Here is a 20,448-nt window from a genome sequence, read left to right as displayed (position 1 = left end):
GCTTAGGAGTGAGGAATGATTACATTAGTTGTAGTGTTTGTGAGAGTAATGGTTGGAAATGGAACCAGCAGAACATATTTATGAGCTGGTTTTCCCCCTCATTTAAGCCTGTATTTCAAATAGGTTTATTTGTACCTTTTATTGTTATTGTGGACTATTTGGCTGTCATTGTAGTTGCTGTTTGTTTCAATGGCAGTGCACTGTGTTTATTTATTTTTAGAAAGGGAAACTGTGATGCAATTTGATTGCAGGTTTCTAATATGACAGTGTAGGTGCTGTGAAACCCAGGCAAGAACAGAAATGCACCACTCTGATAGACTGAAGCACTTTACAGTACGTTGATGCAGAGTTGTTATCGGCATGGGATGGGATGTCGTTGTGGTTCATTTTTGTGTACCATGTGAAAGATTTCTGGGGGCGCTCCTGCCTCACCTCATTCATAGTTAATTAACTGTGTCATATTGGCTTCAACTGTGCTCACTATGGGCATTTTGGGTTATTACTTCATTGTGTTCCCCATAACTAGCTTCAGCACTCTACATAGTAAATTACAGCATGTGCAGATGTATCTCAATTGACTTTACTTTAGATCCACTGCTATTTAGGTCAGTAAAATAGTCCCCATAGTTGTAGCCATTATTATATTTTATCATCCCAGTAATTCTGTAGTGATCATTACCATTTCTGAAGCCGTCCTCCTCACTTTCATCATCCAGATGCTCAGATGCAGTGAGGAAGTCCTCTTCGATTGATGACACAGAGCGATTGGTATCGTCCTCAGGTCTGGGATTACCAGACCGGTCTAGTTGTAATTGTCTTTCCTGACCGGACTCCAGTCCAATCAGAAACTTGTTTATTTCATAAATAATACAGCTGGGTTGGGTTTTTTTCTTCTTTTCTCTAGCACACTGGACCAGGCACACATTGGCTGCTCTGCAACTCTTCAAAACAAAATGCATTGGAGCATTGATTAATAAGTATTTCTGGTAGCACTGTAGATTGCAATAGATGGACAGAAAAGGTTCCTGCTTTTACAAAGCTACTACAGTGCAACTACATGGAGATGTCCTTATAAACAGCTAATTTGTTACAGTACCTGGTGAAATGACATTGTAAATCCATGGCTGTCACAAAGACGGCCGGAGTGGGTGGCGTCAGACCAGAGCCAGGAAATAAAAACAACAAGATAGAAGTGGAGTTTGGTGGAGCTGAGCGAATGGTCTCGCTCAGCATTTAATAAATAAACAGAACAGCAAAATGAAAAGGTTGTAACATATAAAAACACAGGGCACGGCACTGGTAGCCAAAATAAACAGATAAACAAAATGGACCATACAGACAAAACACGGTGAGCTTCTTTTAACAATTATTATTATTCTTATGATTATTTTTACCTCCGTCTCAAATCCCATTCTCCACTCACTGAACACACAACCCCGAGAATGTGAAAACATGCAGCTTTTATGCAGCTGTACCAAGACTCGACTGTTAATCAATCATTCAATTGGAGTCTCGGTACAACTGCACGTGAATTAATAAAGTGCAATTCCCCGTGCTCACATATTACATTTTACTTGCACGTGAAGTGCTGTGCAATCCTCATGCCTAAATACAAATATACATTTTAAACACTTGTGTTACACAGACCCGTTTATATCCCGTGTACCAATGACTATACACCAACATTTTAACACACCAGACGCAACATATAACAGAAAATACACACAGGGACGGGCACTTTGTCACAATGGCACACGGTATTTCCATGCAGTCACACTCTAATTCCACGAGCAGTTACCATGTAAGCAATATTGGTAATTATTAACATGTTATTACATAATATAAAACCTGTGTACATTGAAACAGATAACTCAATACTAAACAATAAAGTATGTTTGAGGGTTTCCTTGTTGAGGTTAAACATGGACCAAGCCAGAAGGAGTTTGCTTAGCACTGAGGATATACAGTGAAGTCTTCTTTCAAAACTGAACTTCTGCAAATAGATGTGAATGGTAGGCAAATACAATGTATGGCGTGTGCTTGTTAGCAATAAGTTAGTAAATTGTACATTTTACTAGGACATACCTACTTTCCAGTGTACAATTTCCATTTCTGTACAATATTGCTATTTTGTTTTTGTTTAAACACCAAGCATACACAATACACATGAGTTGAGGTATTTTGTTACACTTCCTACACACGGGTCCAATGGCATCAACACCACTGCAAAATGACCTACATCAAATTTTGACAAAGATATCAACTTTAATTAATTCTACTTTATAGAAGCAAATTAATTTCCAAATCATATATACAATATTAGTCTGTTGGGTTCATGATACAACACTTTAAACACAGCAGCCGAGCATGAGTTACTGCCAGAGCACCTGTAGCAGTAATGTATTTTCTTTTAGTCTTCTCCTGACTAAAGCTCAACCTAAAATTGAATCACATAAATAATGTCCCCTGTTCATGTCCTGTATGGCTAAACATCAACGTTTTTATTTGTTCCTGCCTGTTATGGGCATTAGCAGCAACAAACCTGAAAACAGGTAACCAGGTACGTAATTAGCTTTTTTTACTGACCTTTCCATATAGTTCTTTATGTGTACACAGCATTGCACTGCTGATGGCGCTTACTAATATAAAGACAGCTCATCTAGCCTAGCCATTTCTATAACGGGCAACTTGAACTGAGCAGTTCCTGAACTCAAAGGACTGGCTTCACAGACAAGGTGCTAATCTTGGGCTACCTTTTCTAAAGTAACAACAGGTAATTCAAAATTAGATTAGGGTACATGAAATTTTAGAATAGTGAAAGAAAATCAGACTTAATAATTAAAGAAAAACACAATATCTGCGTAAGAAACAATTCCTTTTTTTCAATTCCAATTCCAGTTCCAAGTCCTTCAAAATAATTCATTTGAAGGACATTAAATTGTAATTGATTAAAAGTGCAAATATAATATAATAATAATAATAATAATAATAATAATAATAAAATAATAATAATAATAATAATTTGTATTTAAAGTAATTTACTCTCCCCAACTGTCATTACCTGAAGATAACTGACCAGTTAGTTATCTAGCAGGAAATAACTGTGGTTTACAAAAGATAGTGACAAAATAAAGATTCCAGATAATCAATAAACCCCCCCCCCCCCCATAATCAAATCCCCCCCCCCCCCCCCCCTTCTCTATATTTCTAATACAATCTCCTTGTTATTAAAGAATGCTATCACCGCACCACAATACAATTCCCACCTGGTAGTACTCCGAATCCAGTTGGAGGTTATCACATGCTTCCAACCCAGTGAGGAGGAAGATTTCATTTTCCCTGGTTTGACGCACATTCAGAGAATTGATAAGCTTCGGAAGATCAGGAGATACGGTGGCCAGTTTCTGCAAAGTAAAGTAAAATATAAAATTTAAAATAAAAAAATATAATATACTGCAATACATGTGGCAATATACGTTACTATAAAATAACTAACCATTAACAAAAAAAACAATAAAGACATTGGTTTACATGTTATTAAGATAGAAAGAGCCTCGTTAATTAAATTAGACTTATTTACCTGTGTAAATTTCTCATCACTGCAATCTCCGCTGTTACCATCAAGATTCAAAAAACAGATCTGTAAAAGAAACAAAAAAACAAACAAAGACGACCAGATAATACTTTTACACTATATCATCTACAGGTATACTGCTGGGTCCTCAAATGTCAGCATTTCTACACACTGAAATTAAACTGGACAACTTACAATCGAAGAAAACTTTACTACCTACAGGAATGGTTGAAGTATCAAACTACAGATTTGTACTTAGTTTTCACCAGAGATGACCTAATTAGGATGTCGTGAATGTTGCAAAATACTATTCTGTTTTATTATAGAGAACATTTTTTTTTTTTTAATTGTTAGCTGTATCTGAAGTAAGTAGTCAAATGGAGACATCGGCACTGTGAGAGGTTCACTGATTACACAAGTCAGAAAGTGTCTTTGACATACCACACAGGATTTATTTATTTGATCACAAATGCTGACAGTTGCAGTACCAGGTAGCTGCCACTAGGGTACCTGCAATGGTATGCCTAGTGTGGAAATAGGTCACATCGATATTGTTCAGTGTATTTGGTGCAGTTCTAGCAGCAATGCATTTTTTATTTTTTTGTATTATATTTTCTTGCATTTGCTTATGTCTGATTTAGTGCTCAACAGAAAGTGGAGAAGAGGTAACAGGAGATGTACTCAAGAAAATCAAGAGAATAGATTACTGTTTTTAAACACAAACAAAAGTACAATACAGTTATTTGCCAATTGCTGACTACAGCAATTTCTTTCACTCTGAACCAGATGAGAGTCTGTAAATAGCATCACTGCTATTGAAGTATTATGTTGGTTATTTATTTATTTATGTATTTATTTTTCAATTATGGTTGCTGATAAGTAGCTCACATACAAATGAGGAGAGGAAGACAGACACTTAAAATCTCAAACAAACAGAGAACAGAACGTGCACTTGACCTCTCTGCTGCTGCCAGTCCTTGCCCGGTATCTTTCATGTGATGATTATGCCAAGTCAGGCCGATTACTCTCTGTCAACCGCCAGCAGTTTTGAACACCGTGTAACATACAGCAGATTTACAATAGGCTGCCCCTCCCCGAAGGTTCTAATTATTCCAGCCCATAAATCTGAACGGCACATTCTACATTACAACTGCTTCATCTGCTTAACAAGGAGCCTATATCTGTCAACTAAATCCTCCCAAAAACAAAGGTTACAGATCCATGAAATGCTTAACATTTCTGAACGGGTGCCTAATGAATCTTGCAGTTTTAAATGTCATGGATTTCTATTCATTGCCGAAAACTACCAACTTTGACCAGATTTATAAGAGCACTACATGCCATTATAAAAATGTCATGGTATTTCTGTGTCCTGTTTATACATTTCCCTAGGCTGAAATTACTTCTAATAACTTGAATCTGATTTGTAGCATTTCTACCCATAGGTGTCAAATAGAGCATCCACTGCCAGGTTTTATTTGGCCCTTTGCTGCCCTGTGCTTCTCCCCTAATTAAAAGAAGGCAATTGTGCAGGTTGCTGAAAAACTGAAATGCAACCTCTCTCACACAGGGGTGTGCATGTATAATTAATGGTAGGCGGTATTTCAGCTTATAATCAAACCTCACACTTCCAATTAAGTTAACCAAATTAAGCCAATTACCCAGAAGTGAAATATTTAAGCTTTCTGTTATTGACTTTCCAAATAGCTCTAAACTTTCAAGCACCGAACCTCTTTAAGTGAATAAAATTGCGGGTAGATACATAAAAGTAATTTATTCAAAAGTAATGATAGTTACAGTTGGAGATCGAGAGCTGGACTATCGAAATGTGCTTTAACTGAATATTTTAGGAACCACTCCCTTTAAACTTTTGAGTTTCTTGTGCAATGTTTTACTCATAGATGCTACGGTAACATACGTTATGCTTAGTAAAATTCTTGCAGCAAGTCTACAATCCTTCTGTGCTGTACACCTTTCAATGGCAGGACCACATTATGTTTCTCCTACCATCAAGATTAACAATACTTGAAATGAAAAAGACCAGACAAATCCAACTAGACATAAATATTTTCCACAGGCTGTGCAGTGAATATAGTTTAGGGGATATATGTCAGTTGCCTTTGAAGTAAGCTGTGATATTCTTTCTGTTTGATAAATCCATTTCTTCCATCCAGCTGGTACATACTTCTTTTTCTCTCTAATTAAGCCTGGAATATTTCAAAGACTTTCATCATTTTCAACCCCTTTTGGATGACAAAACGGTTTGTTATGAAGATCTTCTTACTGCTCTGAAGTCTCTTCTGTGTGCTGTTGTGTATTGGTATTGAGTAGCATGCGCCTTGGATCCTGGCTCTGATGGTCAAAAAGCATTTCAGATGTAGAATTCTTCAGAAGTTTCTTTAGGTTTCTGTCTGTTCTGTTGTCCCAGAGGCTGCTCTTGGAAATACTTTTGGTGAATTTTATATCTAACTGAATTTTATTTCTTGAATTTGGAGTACATGCTGTGGTTCAAACTCACCTTAGAGGTCTAACTCCAGTCAGACCCTATGACCTACAGCAAAGACACCAATGTTTTTGAAACATTTGCATATCCTGATTTATGAACCTCAATGATACGTCTCAGTAATACGTTTCTCAGTAGAGCCATCATCATCCTATGGTAAATATAAAGCTTACATTTCCAATAGCCTAAATGATCAAATCTAAAATATAAAACACTTTTTACAAATGTCCTCATAAACAAAAACATGTATTCGGTTTATAATAGATTATTATCCTCTGTAACACACTGTTCCTTATTCCTTCATGCTAAAAGGTACAGTTTCTAGAAAATTCCCCTTCTGCTCTAGGACCCCTTTCAAGCAGGTATTGACCTGTGTTGGACTTGGCTTAGAAAACTGAATAGCCAAAAGATTATCAGCACAATAAAGGGTGGAGCAGTAATAGTGATAAGCCAAATATTCAATTTTAAAGCATTGCTTAGCACTGGCTTATCAATACACTATATCCCTCTATGTTACAATTTGGTATAAGGCTAGTCAATACAGATTCAGAGTGAATTTGTATCATTACAAAATATATATATATATATATATATATATATATATATATATATATATATATATATATACACACACACACACACACACACACACACACACACACAGTAAATAACACTAATTCTGGACCACTTAAGGTAAAATGAACGAGTCCAAGATTCTAGTGCCAATCTGAGGCCACTTTTTAAAGCTGTTTACTCCATTGCAAAGTGTAAATTTTCTAAAATGTAATCCTACAAAATTAGAATAAACAACTTCCTGTTCACTCTTATATCTGTAATCATTATAAAGCTTTTTAGTTTGGTACAACAATACCAACACAAATACTGCTAGAAAAAAACAAACAAACAAAAAAAAACCTTAACAATAAACTGTTCTAATTTGCTGTTGGTTTCTCTTAACCTTGTTGTGTTCCCAAAAAAAACTATGCCTCCAAATCTCAAAAATCACCTTTCTGTCAAATCTAAATCTGCCATTCTCTATTTTAAGCATACAGCTACCTATGCCCAGAATTACCTGCTGTTAGAAAATCCCTCCAAGCTTACATGTGTTTAATATTTTAGTAAAGAGTAAGTCCAACTTACAACAAAGGTACACGATGTTGTTGCTGCTGCCATTTGTAGTGACACAGTTCTGCTCATGGCATACTGTAAGCAGGTGGGGAATGTGTAGAACTGGGTTCATGCACTAGCCAATCACCTTCTGAAAGAATGACTTTAAATCCAGCAGCGAGCACAAGTAAAATAAGTGTGTGCTGATGTTGTACTTAACAACCTGGAATCAACTATCTTATGCATTAAAACAGCTGGTTACACAGACCTCATGTAGTCAAACACCCATGCCCATCCCCGTGTGTGAACCAGCCAATATCGCCTATATCTGACTAGAGCCTGGTACAGGAAATTGAAATGAAGGTACATATTGAGTTTGAGTTGAACCGTTGAACACATAAATGGTCTATTAAAAACACATTTGAAGGTAACAAGAGCAATAAATTATCCTAAACATGTAGCTTATATCGCACACTGAATATCTGATATAATTCCCAGTATTTCCATTCCTGGGTGCTACCTCCAGGATCAGTCTCCCACATATCCCAATATTGTTCACGATTGATGCAAGTAGAGGTACAACACCATAATAATAGATGGGAGATCACATTTCCATTCTTTATTATTTATTATTTAAAAAGAACAAAGTTAAAAACAGAGCAACATTTCGGCCTTCATCAAGCTGACAGAATGGAAATTTGATCTGCAATCTATTATTACAGTGTTGCACCTCTACTTGCATCAATCCTATAAATTCTAATGAAACACACATTTTTTCAGTTAGTGCCAAGCCCAAAGCTTACTGTCAATCTGTTACCGTTGTAAACGGGGTGTAATCTATCTCATTTTAGAAGACAATGTGGTTCACCAAGCATCAACGAGGTACCCACTGAATATCTGTGCAACGGAATATCTTCTACAAACTAGACACACGTTTGTTTGCAAGCCTGACCGCACTGAGCTTCAGGTTTCATGAGCAGTACAAAAGGCATGAAAGTATAAGCAGCTGGAGAACTTTCCCCTTGTTTTAAGAGCTGCTGGAACTCTTTGTTGTTGAGCGTGATAAATAAATGGACGAACACTCAGGCTGAGTCAATCAAGCTGAGTTTATTCATTGGAAGCAATATACTGCTACACATAGGGCCTCATTTACTAAGGGCACTAAACTTTAGTGTGCAGCATGTTCCTGATTCCTGATGCATGATAATGTATTTAAATGAGGCACCCCACTCTCAATGATGAGGTGAGCTTCATTCACACTGTATTTACTAAAGGTCAATAATTATAGTGCGCCCATTAAAGTAAGCGCTAGTTTGTTTGGAAAACTGGTTTAACCCATTGATAGGCGCGCTATTTAACCCTATTTTCCTGGGCTAGTGATTTGCAGTTTGATTCTTTTTACTGACTCGATTTGTTCAATTAATTCAGTTAAGCGAATCAATTCAACAGATTTGTTTGTTTGAGTCATTGAGTCATTGATTCACTAACGCGAAATAAATACATATTGCTGAATTGCTTGGTTATGAAAATTTGTTTGGACGGAAAAAGTCCAGAAATTATAACTGATTGTCAATCTGTAAAAGCTTTAGTACCACTATGAAATGTACCCTCTTATGACTTCTTGTAATCCCAGTAATCTTCTTCCAAGGTAATTCTGCACTTCCCGAAGTTAAAAAAGTCATTCCCTGTGGTTGTGTTGTTCGTGATTAAATTTAAAAGCTCTTCAATAGCATTAAAGTTAATATTACCTGCCATTTCTGAGATAGACTGACGTTAGAAATATGTTCTGTTTTCAGGGCATACTATATCAGCTGTTTTAAGCATGCACCTTTTAACAAATTCACCATCTGAAAAAGGTTTGTTTGACAGCACATGCAATCTCTTTGATAACAATAAAACTAACATACACAGCACTTCATTTTTTTCTTCTCATCTTCAGAAAAGTTTTTTCGTTGAGACGCCATAGCTTCTTTCATTTCTAGTAAACTTAAAATACGTTGCTTTGTGCAGCGTAATGACGTTGTATGTTATAATCTTTCATAACTGCAACCGTTGTAGCGCAAATCAGATATATTGCCTTGCCGTCAAAATTATTCATAGAAAAGATAATCATCTGGCTAATGATTTTGGAATCTTCTATGTTCCAACTCCAGCTTTCGCTTCCGTGACATCGCCAACTGCTTTCTTGCTAGGATTTAAAATTGAACACAGTAAAATAAATACTTTAAACAAGCATTAGCTTTGCTGTGCTCATCAAAATTAAGTGTGCTGTACTATTAACTGTGTACGTGAGAAAATGGATCATGTGCGCCATTTGGTTGGCTATTTCACTACCTCTGAGCTGTGATTGGCTTGATGGAAATGTCACTCATAAAATGCATCCTACACATGTCGAATACACGTGTTATATTAGAGAGGCGGGTTGTTTTAAATAATTCCATAATGATACAGTACATCAGTGCATTTTTAGAAACGAATGGACGGGCAGCCAAAAATGAGAGTATTAACGATTTATTTTAAACTATGTAATTCAGCTTTAACTGCAACCTATATAATAACCTGCATTTTACAAAATAAATAAATAAATAAAGCTCACAGGGAATTATATAAAATTTCACACACAGAGGACAGGTTTACAGGACGTGAAAGTGGGCTTCTACCAGGTTGCTGTCTTCCCCAGTTTGCTGGATGCTATTGATTGCACTCACACAGCACTGCCACCCCAATCCATAGAGCCTGCTCTGCGGGGTGACAGTGCCGACAAGGAAGAAAATTAAGGCTACGTCTCATCAATCAACGTTTCTCAAGGAAGCAGAACAAAGAAAAATATGCCATTGCACAACATAATTTTTTATTGTCTATGCATTAAAGGAGAAATGCGTTTTTTTTTTAAATTTATTTTTATTTTTTTATTTATTTATTTATTTATTTATTTATTTATTTATCTTACATCAGACAACGAATACATGTAAAATTAAAATGTAAGCAACACAGTTTCACTTTAATTTGCCCCTGCCTGTTCCCTGCTGAGTGCTGTGTCAGTTGATCGCTCATTTTCGGTCAATGTAAACAACCTCCACCTTTCACAATAAGCTACTGACCAAAAGATACGACTGGACTGTTGGGGCTTTTTAAATGCAGGTGGTCACCGGTTGTCTCGGACATAATCGAGCACATACATTTAGTGCCGACGTTATGGCATAGAAATGAGGCAAATAGTGCACACATAAATAAATGTGTTTTCTGTTAGTAAATTTTGTTTTGTCGCGCACGTTAGGCTCACTGCTTTACCTGCGCGTTAACTCTAAATTTAGGTGTAGAGATTCACAGTATTGGGGAAGGGCTCATTTATTTGGGTCCCTCTCATAGTAGGGAGAGGGGATGCAAATGCTTAGGAATAATATGTATCGATGGAAGAAAGACAGATAGAAAAGTATTTTAAGATGCTGGTTACACCGCTTTTCATTCTATAGTTTATACATGATAGACCAGTGCCGGTTAGCAGATTTAATACGTGTTAATTTAGACAACGGTCTTAACTGTATTTGTTTTTGTTATACATCTGTGTCATTTCAATTTTGGGAAAGGAAAATAAGCAATACATGTTCTGCTGCACTGCAGTAAATCTATCCCAGAAAGGGTTAAAAATAACTCAAATGAAAGATTCAAGTCAGCTCCCAACAAGCTAACCATCTGGATGTGGCTATTGCTGACAAGAGCATTTATTTTCACATAAATACCTACATGAAAGCTGTGGAGCAGCTCTTAAAAAAAAAAAAAAAAAAAATTCTGCTAAAATATAATAATAATAATAATAATAATAATAATAATAACAAGTGTAATTTAAAACTGACGTAAAACAGCTGTCCGCCAATAATAAGGTCGACGCTGGAAGCAACCTTCAAGGTGAAATATACAAAATCAACAGGGGAGCAGCTACATAAAAAAAAAAAAGAAAAAGAAAAAAAAATCCCTCATGTTTCTATTCCTGCAAGCTTCTAGAGCCTTCAGTTATTAAATTATGTTTTCCATATAATTAAGCTCACATTTTTCTTAAAAAAAAAAAAAAACTACTCGAAAAACATTTTCTCACAAAATATGGACCAATGAACAGTATTTATACAGATTTTCTTTCTAGAATGTATGATTCTAAAGGACAGTGATGTCCACCCCATTTTTCCACTGGTACATTCTAACCTGTTCAACACTTATGAGTGTCTGCTTCCAGGTTTTTAGCTCCCAAACATGTCCTACAGTATCTGTTTTAAAGCAAGACTATTCTGTATTTACAGAGCTCTATCAGAAATATTACACCTATATGGATAAGGGACATGCTATGATATTCATTGTTTAAAATAACTGAATCGGGACCATTGTCACTTAAATAAAATAAAGCACAACTAAACTTTACTTGATAAGTGTTCAGAAATGGGCAGTACATATGACACACGGTACATTATGGGCAATAATGAATCCCCCTGGTAAGGTAGGTCTTCTTTAATCATAACAGAATCATTTGAACATACTTTAGTTTCCTTCAGACTGTAAACAGTAGTTCATGTATTCCTCTGCGCTGGGTGCTTAATCTACACATTAATTTTCTTCTGTGTTTTATTTATTAGATGGCTCCAGGTAAGAGCAATAAGGAAAGGAAATTAAAAGGGAAGTGTCACAAAGCTTTTAGGTAGTAAATCTTGTCTGAATCTCATTTGCTGTAGGAAGTCTATTAAACTGTTGAATTTACTAGGTAGGTCAACTTAAACACTGTTATTTACTTTTGTATTTGACAGTATAACAATGCAGCTTCAAAATAAAATAGAAAATTAAAAACAGTGCATTAATGTGAATATATTGTTCCAGTAAATACTTTTTAAATCAAGCTGACACAAAATATATTTAGGAATGTCAGTTTACTTACTAGTAGAATGTATCACTACTGCTGGGAATGCAAGTTCACAGAATCATATTATTATTATTATTATTATTATTATTATTATTATATTATTATTATTATTATTATTATTATTATTATTATTATTAATATTATTAGTATTATTATTAATATTGGAGTAATGTCATATGTTTTCAACCCCCATTAAAAAAAAAATTGAGCCCCAAACACCTGAAGCCCCTGAATTCAAATTAGTATGGCTGTTTAAACTGAAAATAATTAATTTCTTTGGTCCCCAGGTTCATCTTTTCTATTAATTTTACCTGTACAAGAGAAGTTTACAGTCCCTTGCTGTACTACACACTGTGACCTTTCATTTCCTTGTTCAATAGAAACTTTTACGTACATTCCCTGTGCTCTGGTCTGCAGAGCATTACTTCACCAAGATTTATTTTTCTTCTTTGTTAACCTTGTAGAGGAATAAATATCAGGTTTGCTGATAAGACATACTGTACTGTAGGCCTTATTTATTATTATCTAGTGCAGTATACACCAATTCAGGAGATCATATAAAATGGTAATGCACAATTCTTAGATGAATGCTGAACTGCAGCAGAGAACATGTGTCATTTGTTTTTTGCAAAGTGACCATTAGCTTTGCTCTAATTGTCTTTATGGTGTAAATTCCTTAGCTTGGTTACTAAGTCTAGAAATTTCATGGTACTTTCTACTTACTGTTCACATTACAAATGTACCCAACTGAAAAACATACTACACAACTACTTTGTATGCTATGACACTGCACACTCTACGTTAAAACAGCGCACTTGGGTTACACCTTTAAATCAGTCCTGCGCGGGTCAAACAACCTGCTTCTGACCAGGACCCGCTACTGAAGGTCCCGACCCAAACCCGCAACCTGCTGCAACACCGTCTTCTTACCAGCGACCTAGCCCACTTTAATAAGACCTGCGGCAACCCAACCCGAACCGCGTGTTTGTCCTTTACCGACTGTCTGTGCCGTCTGACTCTCTCACGCTCTTACATTCACACACAGATATCTCTACCTCTACCATTCTCCACAGATTTAGTTTTTACCATACACAAAAACATGATGACAGGTTTTGTCTTTTATTTCACCTCGTCCGCAGGAATTTTTTGTACTGCAGACGTGATGAAAGCATCTTGCGATGTATCAAACAAGCAGAAAAACAAACCGAGAACTCTGCTTAGTCAGCTGACTCCTCCCTAATCGCCTCCTGCTTTGGTGCAGGAAATACATTTACCTTCTAATATGTTATTTGGGAAAGGGTTACAGCCAAGATTCAAATTCAGACCCGAGCCTGATCCAAAAACTGCAAACCACGAAACTGTTCACATTCCGAACCGAACCCAAACCGCTTTGCTGGTCACTCATGGATACCCAACCCCATGCAGGACTCTGCTTTAGATAGCTTTTTGTTGGAGGGCGAAGGCCATTTAGTTACTGATGCCTGTGAAACACAATCAGGCCATGGCATTTCAAAGCTGTGTCTCTACCTTATGTACAGATTACTGCCAGACTAAGAACACATTATTTTCCCCTGGAAAGGAATCTTTTACAATCCGACCATTAAGCCCTATCTAGTTCGCACTTTTATATATTGAAATCTTTGCACCAGAACAGTAATATGAGTTTGTTATTTTACAGATAAGCGGGCAGCCTCTTGCTGTAGGCTTAGGGATAAGGAGCTAATCTCCCAGTGAGGATGGATTTGAAACAAGGGGGCTTCTGTAGTCCTAGAGACAATCCTATTATGTCATACTCTGTTGTGTTACTGCATGCTAGAGATGCTTTACACCTGGTTAAGCTAATAAATATGGTATATAACTTAACTAAAGCCACAATTGTATTTTTTATTTCCAGTCCAGCCAAAAATCCATCTACCGTTTATTAGTGTACTGATGAAAACAAATAAATGCAAGAACCACTGGTTCAGTCAGCAAGCTCATGCTAAAGATTATCTATTAAAGCTTATATGACAACACTACTATATTATACATATTTTTACACTACATTCTTTGGTCTTTGGCCTCACCTTTCGAGGTACTGGTATTGGAAGCGCCCTGTTTGCCCATAAATTAGCTCGCAGATAAGTGGAGAGGCTGACCATAGGGAAGTGGCGGAGGCGGCGACGGCGGCCCGGCTCCCTCTGGTGGCGGAGGCCGGCGACGGCGGCCCGGATCGTTACTCCCTCTGGTGGCGGAGGCAGCGACGGCGGCCCGGCTCCCTCTGGTGGCAGAGGCGGCGACGGCGGCCCGGCTCCCTCTGGTGGCGGAGGTGGCGACGGTACTGGCCCGGCTCCCCCCTCTGGTGGCGGAGGCGGCCCGGCTCCCTATGGTGGCGGAGGCGGCGTCCGGCGGCTCGGGTCCCTCTGGTGGCGGAGGCGGCCCGGCTCCCTCTGGTGGCGGAGGCGGCGACGGAGCGGCGGGCTCCTCCCTCTCGGGCTCTGAGAGCGGCGGCGGCGGCTCCCTCTGGTGGCGGAGGCGGCGACGGCGGCTCCTCACCCCTCTGGGCTCTGAGGCGACGGCAGCTCCTCACCCCTCTCTGGCTCTGGGAGCGACGGCGGCTCCTCCCTCTCTGGCTCTGGGAGCGGCGGCGTCCTCCTCCCTCTCGGGCTCTGAGAGCGACGGCAGCTCCTCACCCCCTCTCGGGCTCTGGGAGCGGCAGGCGGCTCGAGGCTCTGGAGCGACAGCAGCTCCTCCTCCCTCTCTGGCCCTGGGAGGCGGCGGGGGCTCCTCCCTTTCGGGCTCTGGGAGCGACGGCAGATCCTCCTCCCTCTCTGGTTCTCTGGGAGCGACTGCAGATCCTCCTCCCTCTCTGGCTCTGGGAGCGACAGCAGATCCTCCCTCCCTCTCTGGCTCTGGGAGCGACGGCAGCTCTCCTCCCTCTCTGGCTCTGGGAGCGACGGCAGATCCTCACCCCTCTCTGGCTCTGGGAGCGGCGGCAGCTCCTCCTCCCTCTCTGGCTCTGGGAGCGACGGCAGCTCCTCACCCCTCTCTGGCTCTGGGAGCGACGGCGGCTCCTCACCCCTCTCTGGCTCTGGGAGCGACGGCAGCTCCTCACCCCTCTCTGGCTCTGGGAGCGACGGCAGATCCTCCTCCTTCTCTGGCTCTGGGAGCGACGGCAGATCCTCCTCCCTCTCTGGCTCTGGGAGCGACAGCAGGCTCCTCCTCCCTCTCTGGCTCTGGGAGCGACGGCAGATCCTCCTCCCTCTCTGGCTCTGGGAGCGACAGCAGATCCTCCTCCTTCTCTGGCTCTGGAAGCGACGGCAGCTCTTCTCCCCTCTCTGGCTCTGGGAGCGACGGCTCTCCTCCTCCCTCTCTGGCTTGGGAGCGACGGCAGCTCCTCACCCCTCTCTGGCTCTGGGAGCGACGGCAGCTCCTCACCCCTCTCTGGCTCTGGGAGCGACGGCAGATCCTCCCTCTCTGGCTCTGGGAGCGAGCGCAGATCCTCCTCCCTCTCTGGCTCTGGGAGCGACGGCAGCCCCTCACCCCTCTCTGGCTCTGGGAGCGACGGCAGCTCCTCACCCCTCTCTGGCTCTGGGAGCGACGGCAGCTCCTCCCCCCTCTCTGGCTCCCGGGAAGGCGGCTCACCCCTCTCTGGCTCTCGGGAAGGCGGCTCACCTCTCTTTATTGGAGTGACCGGTGGATCTCCCATGTCTACCGCCAGGTAATTAACCACCATGAGGGCAACCTCTGGGAAGGAGGCCGGGTGGTGTTGTTCCTCCCACTGTTCCCACCTCTCCCCATCTCGACGCCACAGCGTGTTGATAACTATGGGGAGATCGTGGACGAGGTCTGCCTCAGGGTGCATCAACCAGTCCCAGATCTCCTGGGACGGTGGTGAAGGTGGTGGTGCTGGAGGTAGTGGGGTGGCCCCTGATGCCCAGGGTGAACACGGCACCTGGCCTGGTTGTAGGGGCATCCTGCCCAGTTGTGGCCGTCCTCCTCACACCGGCCACACCAGTTTGCCGGTGGCACGTCTGGGCAGGACCGCCAACGATGGTCCTCCTTCCCGCACCAGGAACACCAGGGGAAGAGGCTGGCCGGGTCCTCCAGCGGTGGCTGCAGCAGCTTACATTTCTTCAGCTGCTGCTTGTCCTGCCTTTTCCACTGTCTGCTCTTCTTTCCCATTTTTTTTTTCTCAAAAAAAAAATAAATACTGCTCTGAGCCTCTAGGTGGCGCTATCCCACTTCTGACACCAAATGTGGCAGGCTGGCGATTGGATAGAGGCCCAGAGACAGACTGCAGTTCAAAAAAATAACTATTTTATTATAAATAAACACAAAAATGAAAGGGCACAAGGGCCAAAACAAAGCAATTTAAACACAAAAAAGCAATAAAAAACAAAACTGTATTAGCAACACTGGGCGATGCCTTCACTGGTTGACTTTAACCCAAAAAAAACCAATGGCCGGAATTTACTGGATCGTTTTAATTATCAACTAATCAACTAGCTCTGCCACAATAGTGCTTATAGGTTTTTGTGGAATTATCAGGAAAAGCAGCTAGATGAACAGAATGGAGGCTTTTCGGAAATTAATTCGGATCCTGGAAAGGGAAGGCTGGCATAGGAACTGCCTTAAATAAATAATAGCTTGTATATAACATATTACATTGCAGTGCTTACCAAAATATTTTCTTATGCTGGAAGGACATCTCGAAGCTCAAAATCAAAGCACATAAGGATTTTTGATCCTACTTAGCCTCGTAGATCATACATTAAAACATGACTCTTCTAACAGTAAAGGTCTTTGTGTCTTGCAACCATGGTGAACACCTTCTTGTTTGAGTGAAACTCTTTACTTTTGTGAGTTGCCAACATCAATGAAAATATGATACAGAATGTACTTTCTGAGGGAAGTTTAATTAAAAGAAAACATTATACCCCTTTGGATTTGCGTTATTTTATCATTATTTGTATCTGTTTACTATATCGTGATATATACTTAAATCCCCTTTCAAACTGAGTTTATCATAGATTTCTAGATTTCTAATTGTAACTCCAGCCACTGTTTGAAGGGGAAGCAAATACCAGTGCACAACCCTTGTAGTCATATGTATACCTCAGTCAGGATTGCTTTGACACAGTTCCAAAGGTAAAATATGTTGGTGACTTGCCAAATATCCATGAGATAAAAAAATAAAATAATATACAAATTCAGATGCTAAAGAATTAATTTAATGTTTTTACCGTTAAATATTTAATGTTAACCTATGAGGAATTTACTAACCCATCTATGGATATCATCGCAAACTAGTTTCCCAGCTATTGTCACTTTCAGTTTTGCTGGAATTTAAAGAAGGAAATGATATAAGGTTTGGAAAAGCCTTGGTACAAATGTTCAAAGACTACATAATGTCAATAGGATTAATCCAGACCACTTTGCAATTAGCTGTTGAGGTTTTTAATGCAATGTTACCATTTCTGGCATTCAACAGATGTATAATTAAGCAAATAAAAAAATGAGTCTTAATAATACACAATTATAGATGTGCATTGGATTCTTTTTCTCTATATGCAACCTGTGATGTTCTAGCGGTTTGCCTGAGGGTCGATGGTATGCAATCATCACAGTCACCTGGTTCCCCAGAATATTACATTTTTCAAAACACATACAACATAGGAAACTGAGCCAACAGCTCTTATATTATATATATATAATTATATATATATATATATATATATATATATATATATATATATATATATATATATAGTTATAAAATTACAGTATCTCCAGGCCAGTTTAATAAAAAATGAATCTTTTTTTTTATAACTACAGTACTAGTTATTAACACAACAGTAGGTCTGCTAGTGACATTTTATCACATTTTCCCATCTGTATGAAACATACATGGTTACTTTTGAGGAACAGTTTAACAGTGTATACTTAATAAATAAATAAAAAACACTCATTTAGTGTCAAATCACCCAAACAACATCCATAAAAACAAAGCATACAATTATTATTATTATTTTTATTTTTTTTTTTTGTACTGTACTGTCATTTGAACGTTTGTGGCAGGACTGTAAGCCTGCTGAATACTATCCCCCATTGAGTGATGCCATCTATTTATTTCACAAAGCAATTTAAGCTCAACAGTATTCTTTTTTAAGCAATCAAAAAAAAAAAAAAACTTGAATATGTACAGGCAAACACTTTTCTTAAACAAAAAGTAAAAAAAAATAAAAAAAAAAACTGTTTCTGCTGTTTACAAAACTGCAGTTTACCAGCCTTCATTTGTGCAAAACATGCACGTAAGCAAACAAACCTCTTACTGTACAATTACATTTTTTTTTTTTTTTAGTGTGGTTTATAAAAGTCACTTATTTTAGACTGCGTCAAGCATTTTTCAGGTGAAACAAATCAACCCTTTCCAACAAGGTAAGCCATTTGTTTTAATCCATTACAATGTCTCCAATTGTCCTTCGATTAACAGTATATGCGTCACTTAGATGAGAACACATGTCTTGCTGACTTGGTTTCTTATTTTCAGATGCATACATGCAGATTTTTTTCTTTTGCTCTGGTGTTAAATGTAGGGTCAACTCGCCATGTTGTGCTTTTTGTTTTGCTTTGGGAGCGGGAGTGTTGATGACATTGGTATGAACTTTCAATTATTAGGAAAGCGAGTCAAAGGTTAACTGCATAACTTTGTTGTTTTAATTGGCCATGATTATTTCCCTGATGCTACAATGAGGGAAATTACAATGTTTATATTTACATTTGCTTGGCTTGGGAAGCTGGCGGATGGTGGACAGTGGGGTGGCGATATAACGGGTAAAAAGTAGCACTGTTTTTATATTGGTGACCTTTGTTCAGAGAGAATAGTTGGCAATATGTGTTATAAAGGGTGGCGTTATAAAAGGGGGCGGTATAACACCGGACAACTGTATATAGTGGCTACGGGGGGGTCACGCTTTCAATTAGTATACACATAAACCGCCACTCACAACTGACTAATGACATGCTTGCTGTCTGCCAAAGTGCGCATTTCAAATTTCTGTTTGTGATTGAGCTATTTACTGTCATTCGTGAGGGGTTCAACCTTGAACTCTTCTGATAGGACAGTGCACACAGCTTTACACTTTACAGTCCAAACGGACACGCGCAACATGACGTAACATTGAGTGAGAGATGTCAAGTACGGCATGACAGCGGTAGGGGAAAGGAAAAGATAATTAAAAAATCAGCTGTTTGTTTTGGTCCTCCTAATTTCTCTAAACGGCAGAAAACTGTTGATGAACCATCTGAAGACAACAAGCTAGCAGCTACCACCAGCAGTCCTGCGCCCGTCAAATTAGTCATGATTTGTGAGATTAAATAAAATGGTCTGCTTTGCTTTGAACACAAAATGTTAGTTAACAAAAATGAACAACCATAAGTAAGAATGAAATTATATATAGTTATTTTTATTTATTATCATACTGTGAAATTGAAATTTGATGCGCATGTTTAAAGTTTAACTGCTTTGCTTTGTATTTCCTTTTTTGTTTTTAATCGGAAGTGTTCTAAACTGAATTTTTATTTATTTATTTTTTTAAACTATTTTGCACAACAGTGTATTTGGTTATTAGATCTTCTGTTAAAAAAGATTGTTTTTCATTTTCCAAAAAATAAAATGTCAATGGACGAATAAGAAATCAGGTTGCCAATTGCACCACTGTGATTACTCACCTTAAAGTTACCATTTCCATCCCCTCCCCCAAAAACAATCCTGGCTACGCCACTGCTGCCAGGGTTTACTATTTATATAATAAATATATATATATATATATATATATATATATATATATATATATATATATATATAAGTATATATAAGATCACCAATCTCTTTAAGATATATATATATGGTCCATCTATTATCAAAGTTTGAAAATTTTTTTGAAAGTTCTTAATTTGATTATTATTTCAAACTTTAAAACCTTAATAACATAATCAAATAGTGTCTAAGACCCTCATTATATTTGTTCTCGTTTGAGAGTTTCACTTTTTGAGTCAGCGAAAATATATGCTAAAAACAGAGTGAATTTGGTGTAGTCCTTTCAAAATGGCAAAAAGACAACTACGTTTGGAGTTTTTCTACAACAAAAAAGCTAAACCACCAACACCAGAGACATCAACAGAAACCAAACCTGACTCTTGTGTAGTTCAGAATGTTATTAACAGTACAAGAATGTGACGATACTTCCATTTCAAACGCTCAGTTTAGTGCAGGTGCAGCTGTCGATAAAAGAGACCCTTGCCTGTAAAGTGTTGTTTTCAGCTCTGTTGATTGTGACAATCTGGCGTAGAACTGTTTGTATGTTAGAAAGCTAGAAT

At 38.9% G+C, this 20,448-nt stretch overlaps 1 protein-coding gene across 1 annotated transcript in view; it reads right to left on the bottom strand.

Moving 5' to 3' along the window:
- Positions 1-20,448, bottom strand: part of LOC121322534 (SPHK1 interactor, AKAP domain containing) — a 49,972-nt gene that overhangs the window by 15,044 nt on the left and 14,480 nt on the right. The window contains exons 4-6 of the mRNA XM_041262634.1: positions 3,581-3,640; positions 3,267-3,404; positions 680-941 (exon numbers count right to left, since the gene is read on the bottom strand). Of these exons, the coding sequence (XP_041118568.1) occupies positions 680-941; positions 3,267-3,404; positions 3,581-3,640 (460 nt within the window). The remainder of the gene's footprint in view (positions 1-679; positions 942-3,266; positions 3,405-3,580; positions 3,641-20,448) is intronic.

Source organism: Polyodon spathula, chromosome 11 (assembly GCF_017654505.1).
Source record: "Polyodon spathula isolate WHYD16114869_AA chromosome 11, ASM1765450v1, whole genome shotgun sequence".
NCBI classification, from domain to species: domain Eukaryota; kingdom Metazoa; phylum Chordata; class Actinopteri; order Acipenseriformes; family Polyodontidae; genus Polyodon; species Polyodon spathula.
This window is presented reverse-complemented; position numbering and strand designations above follow the sequence as displayed.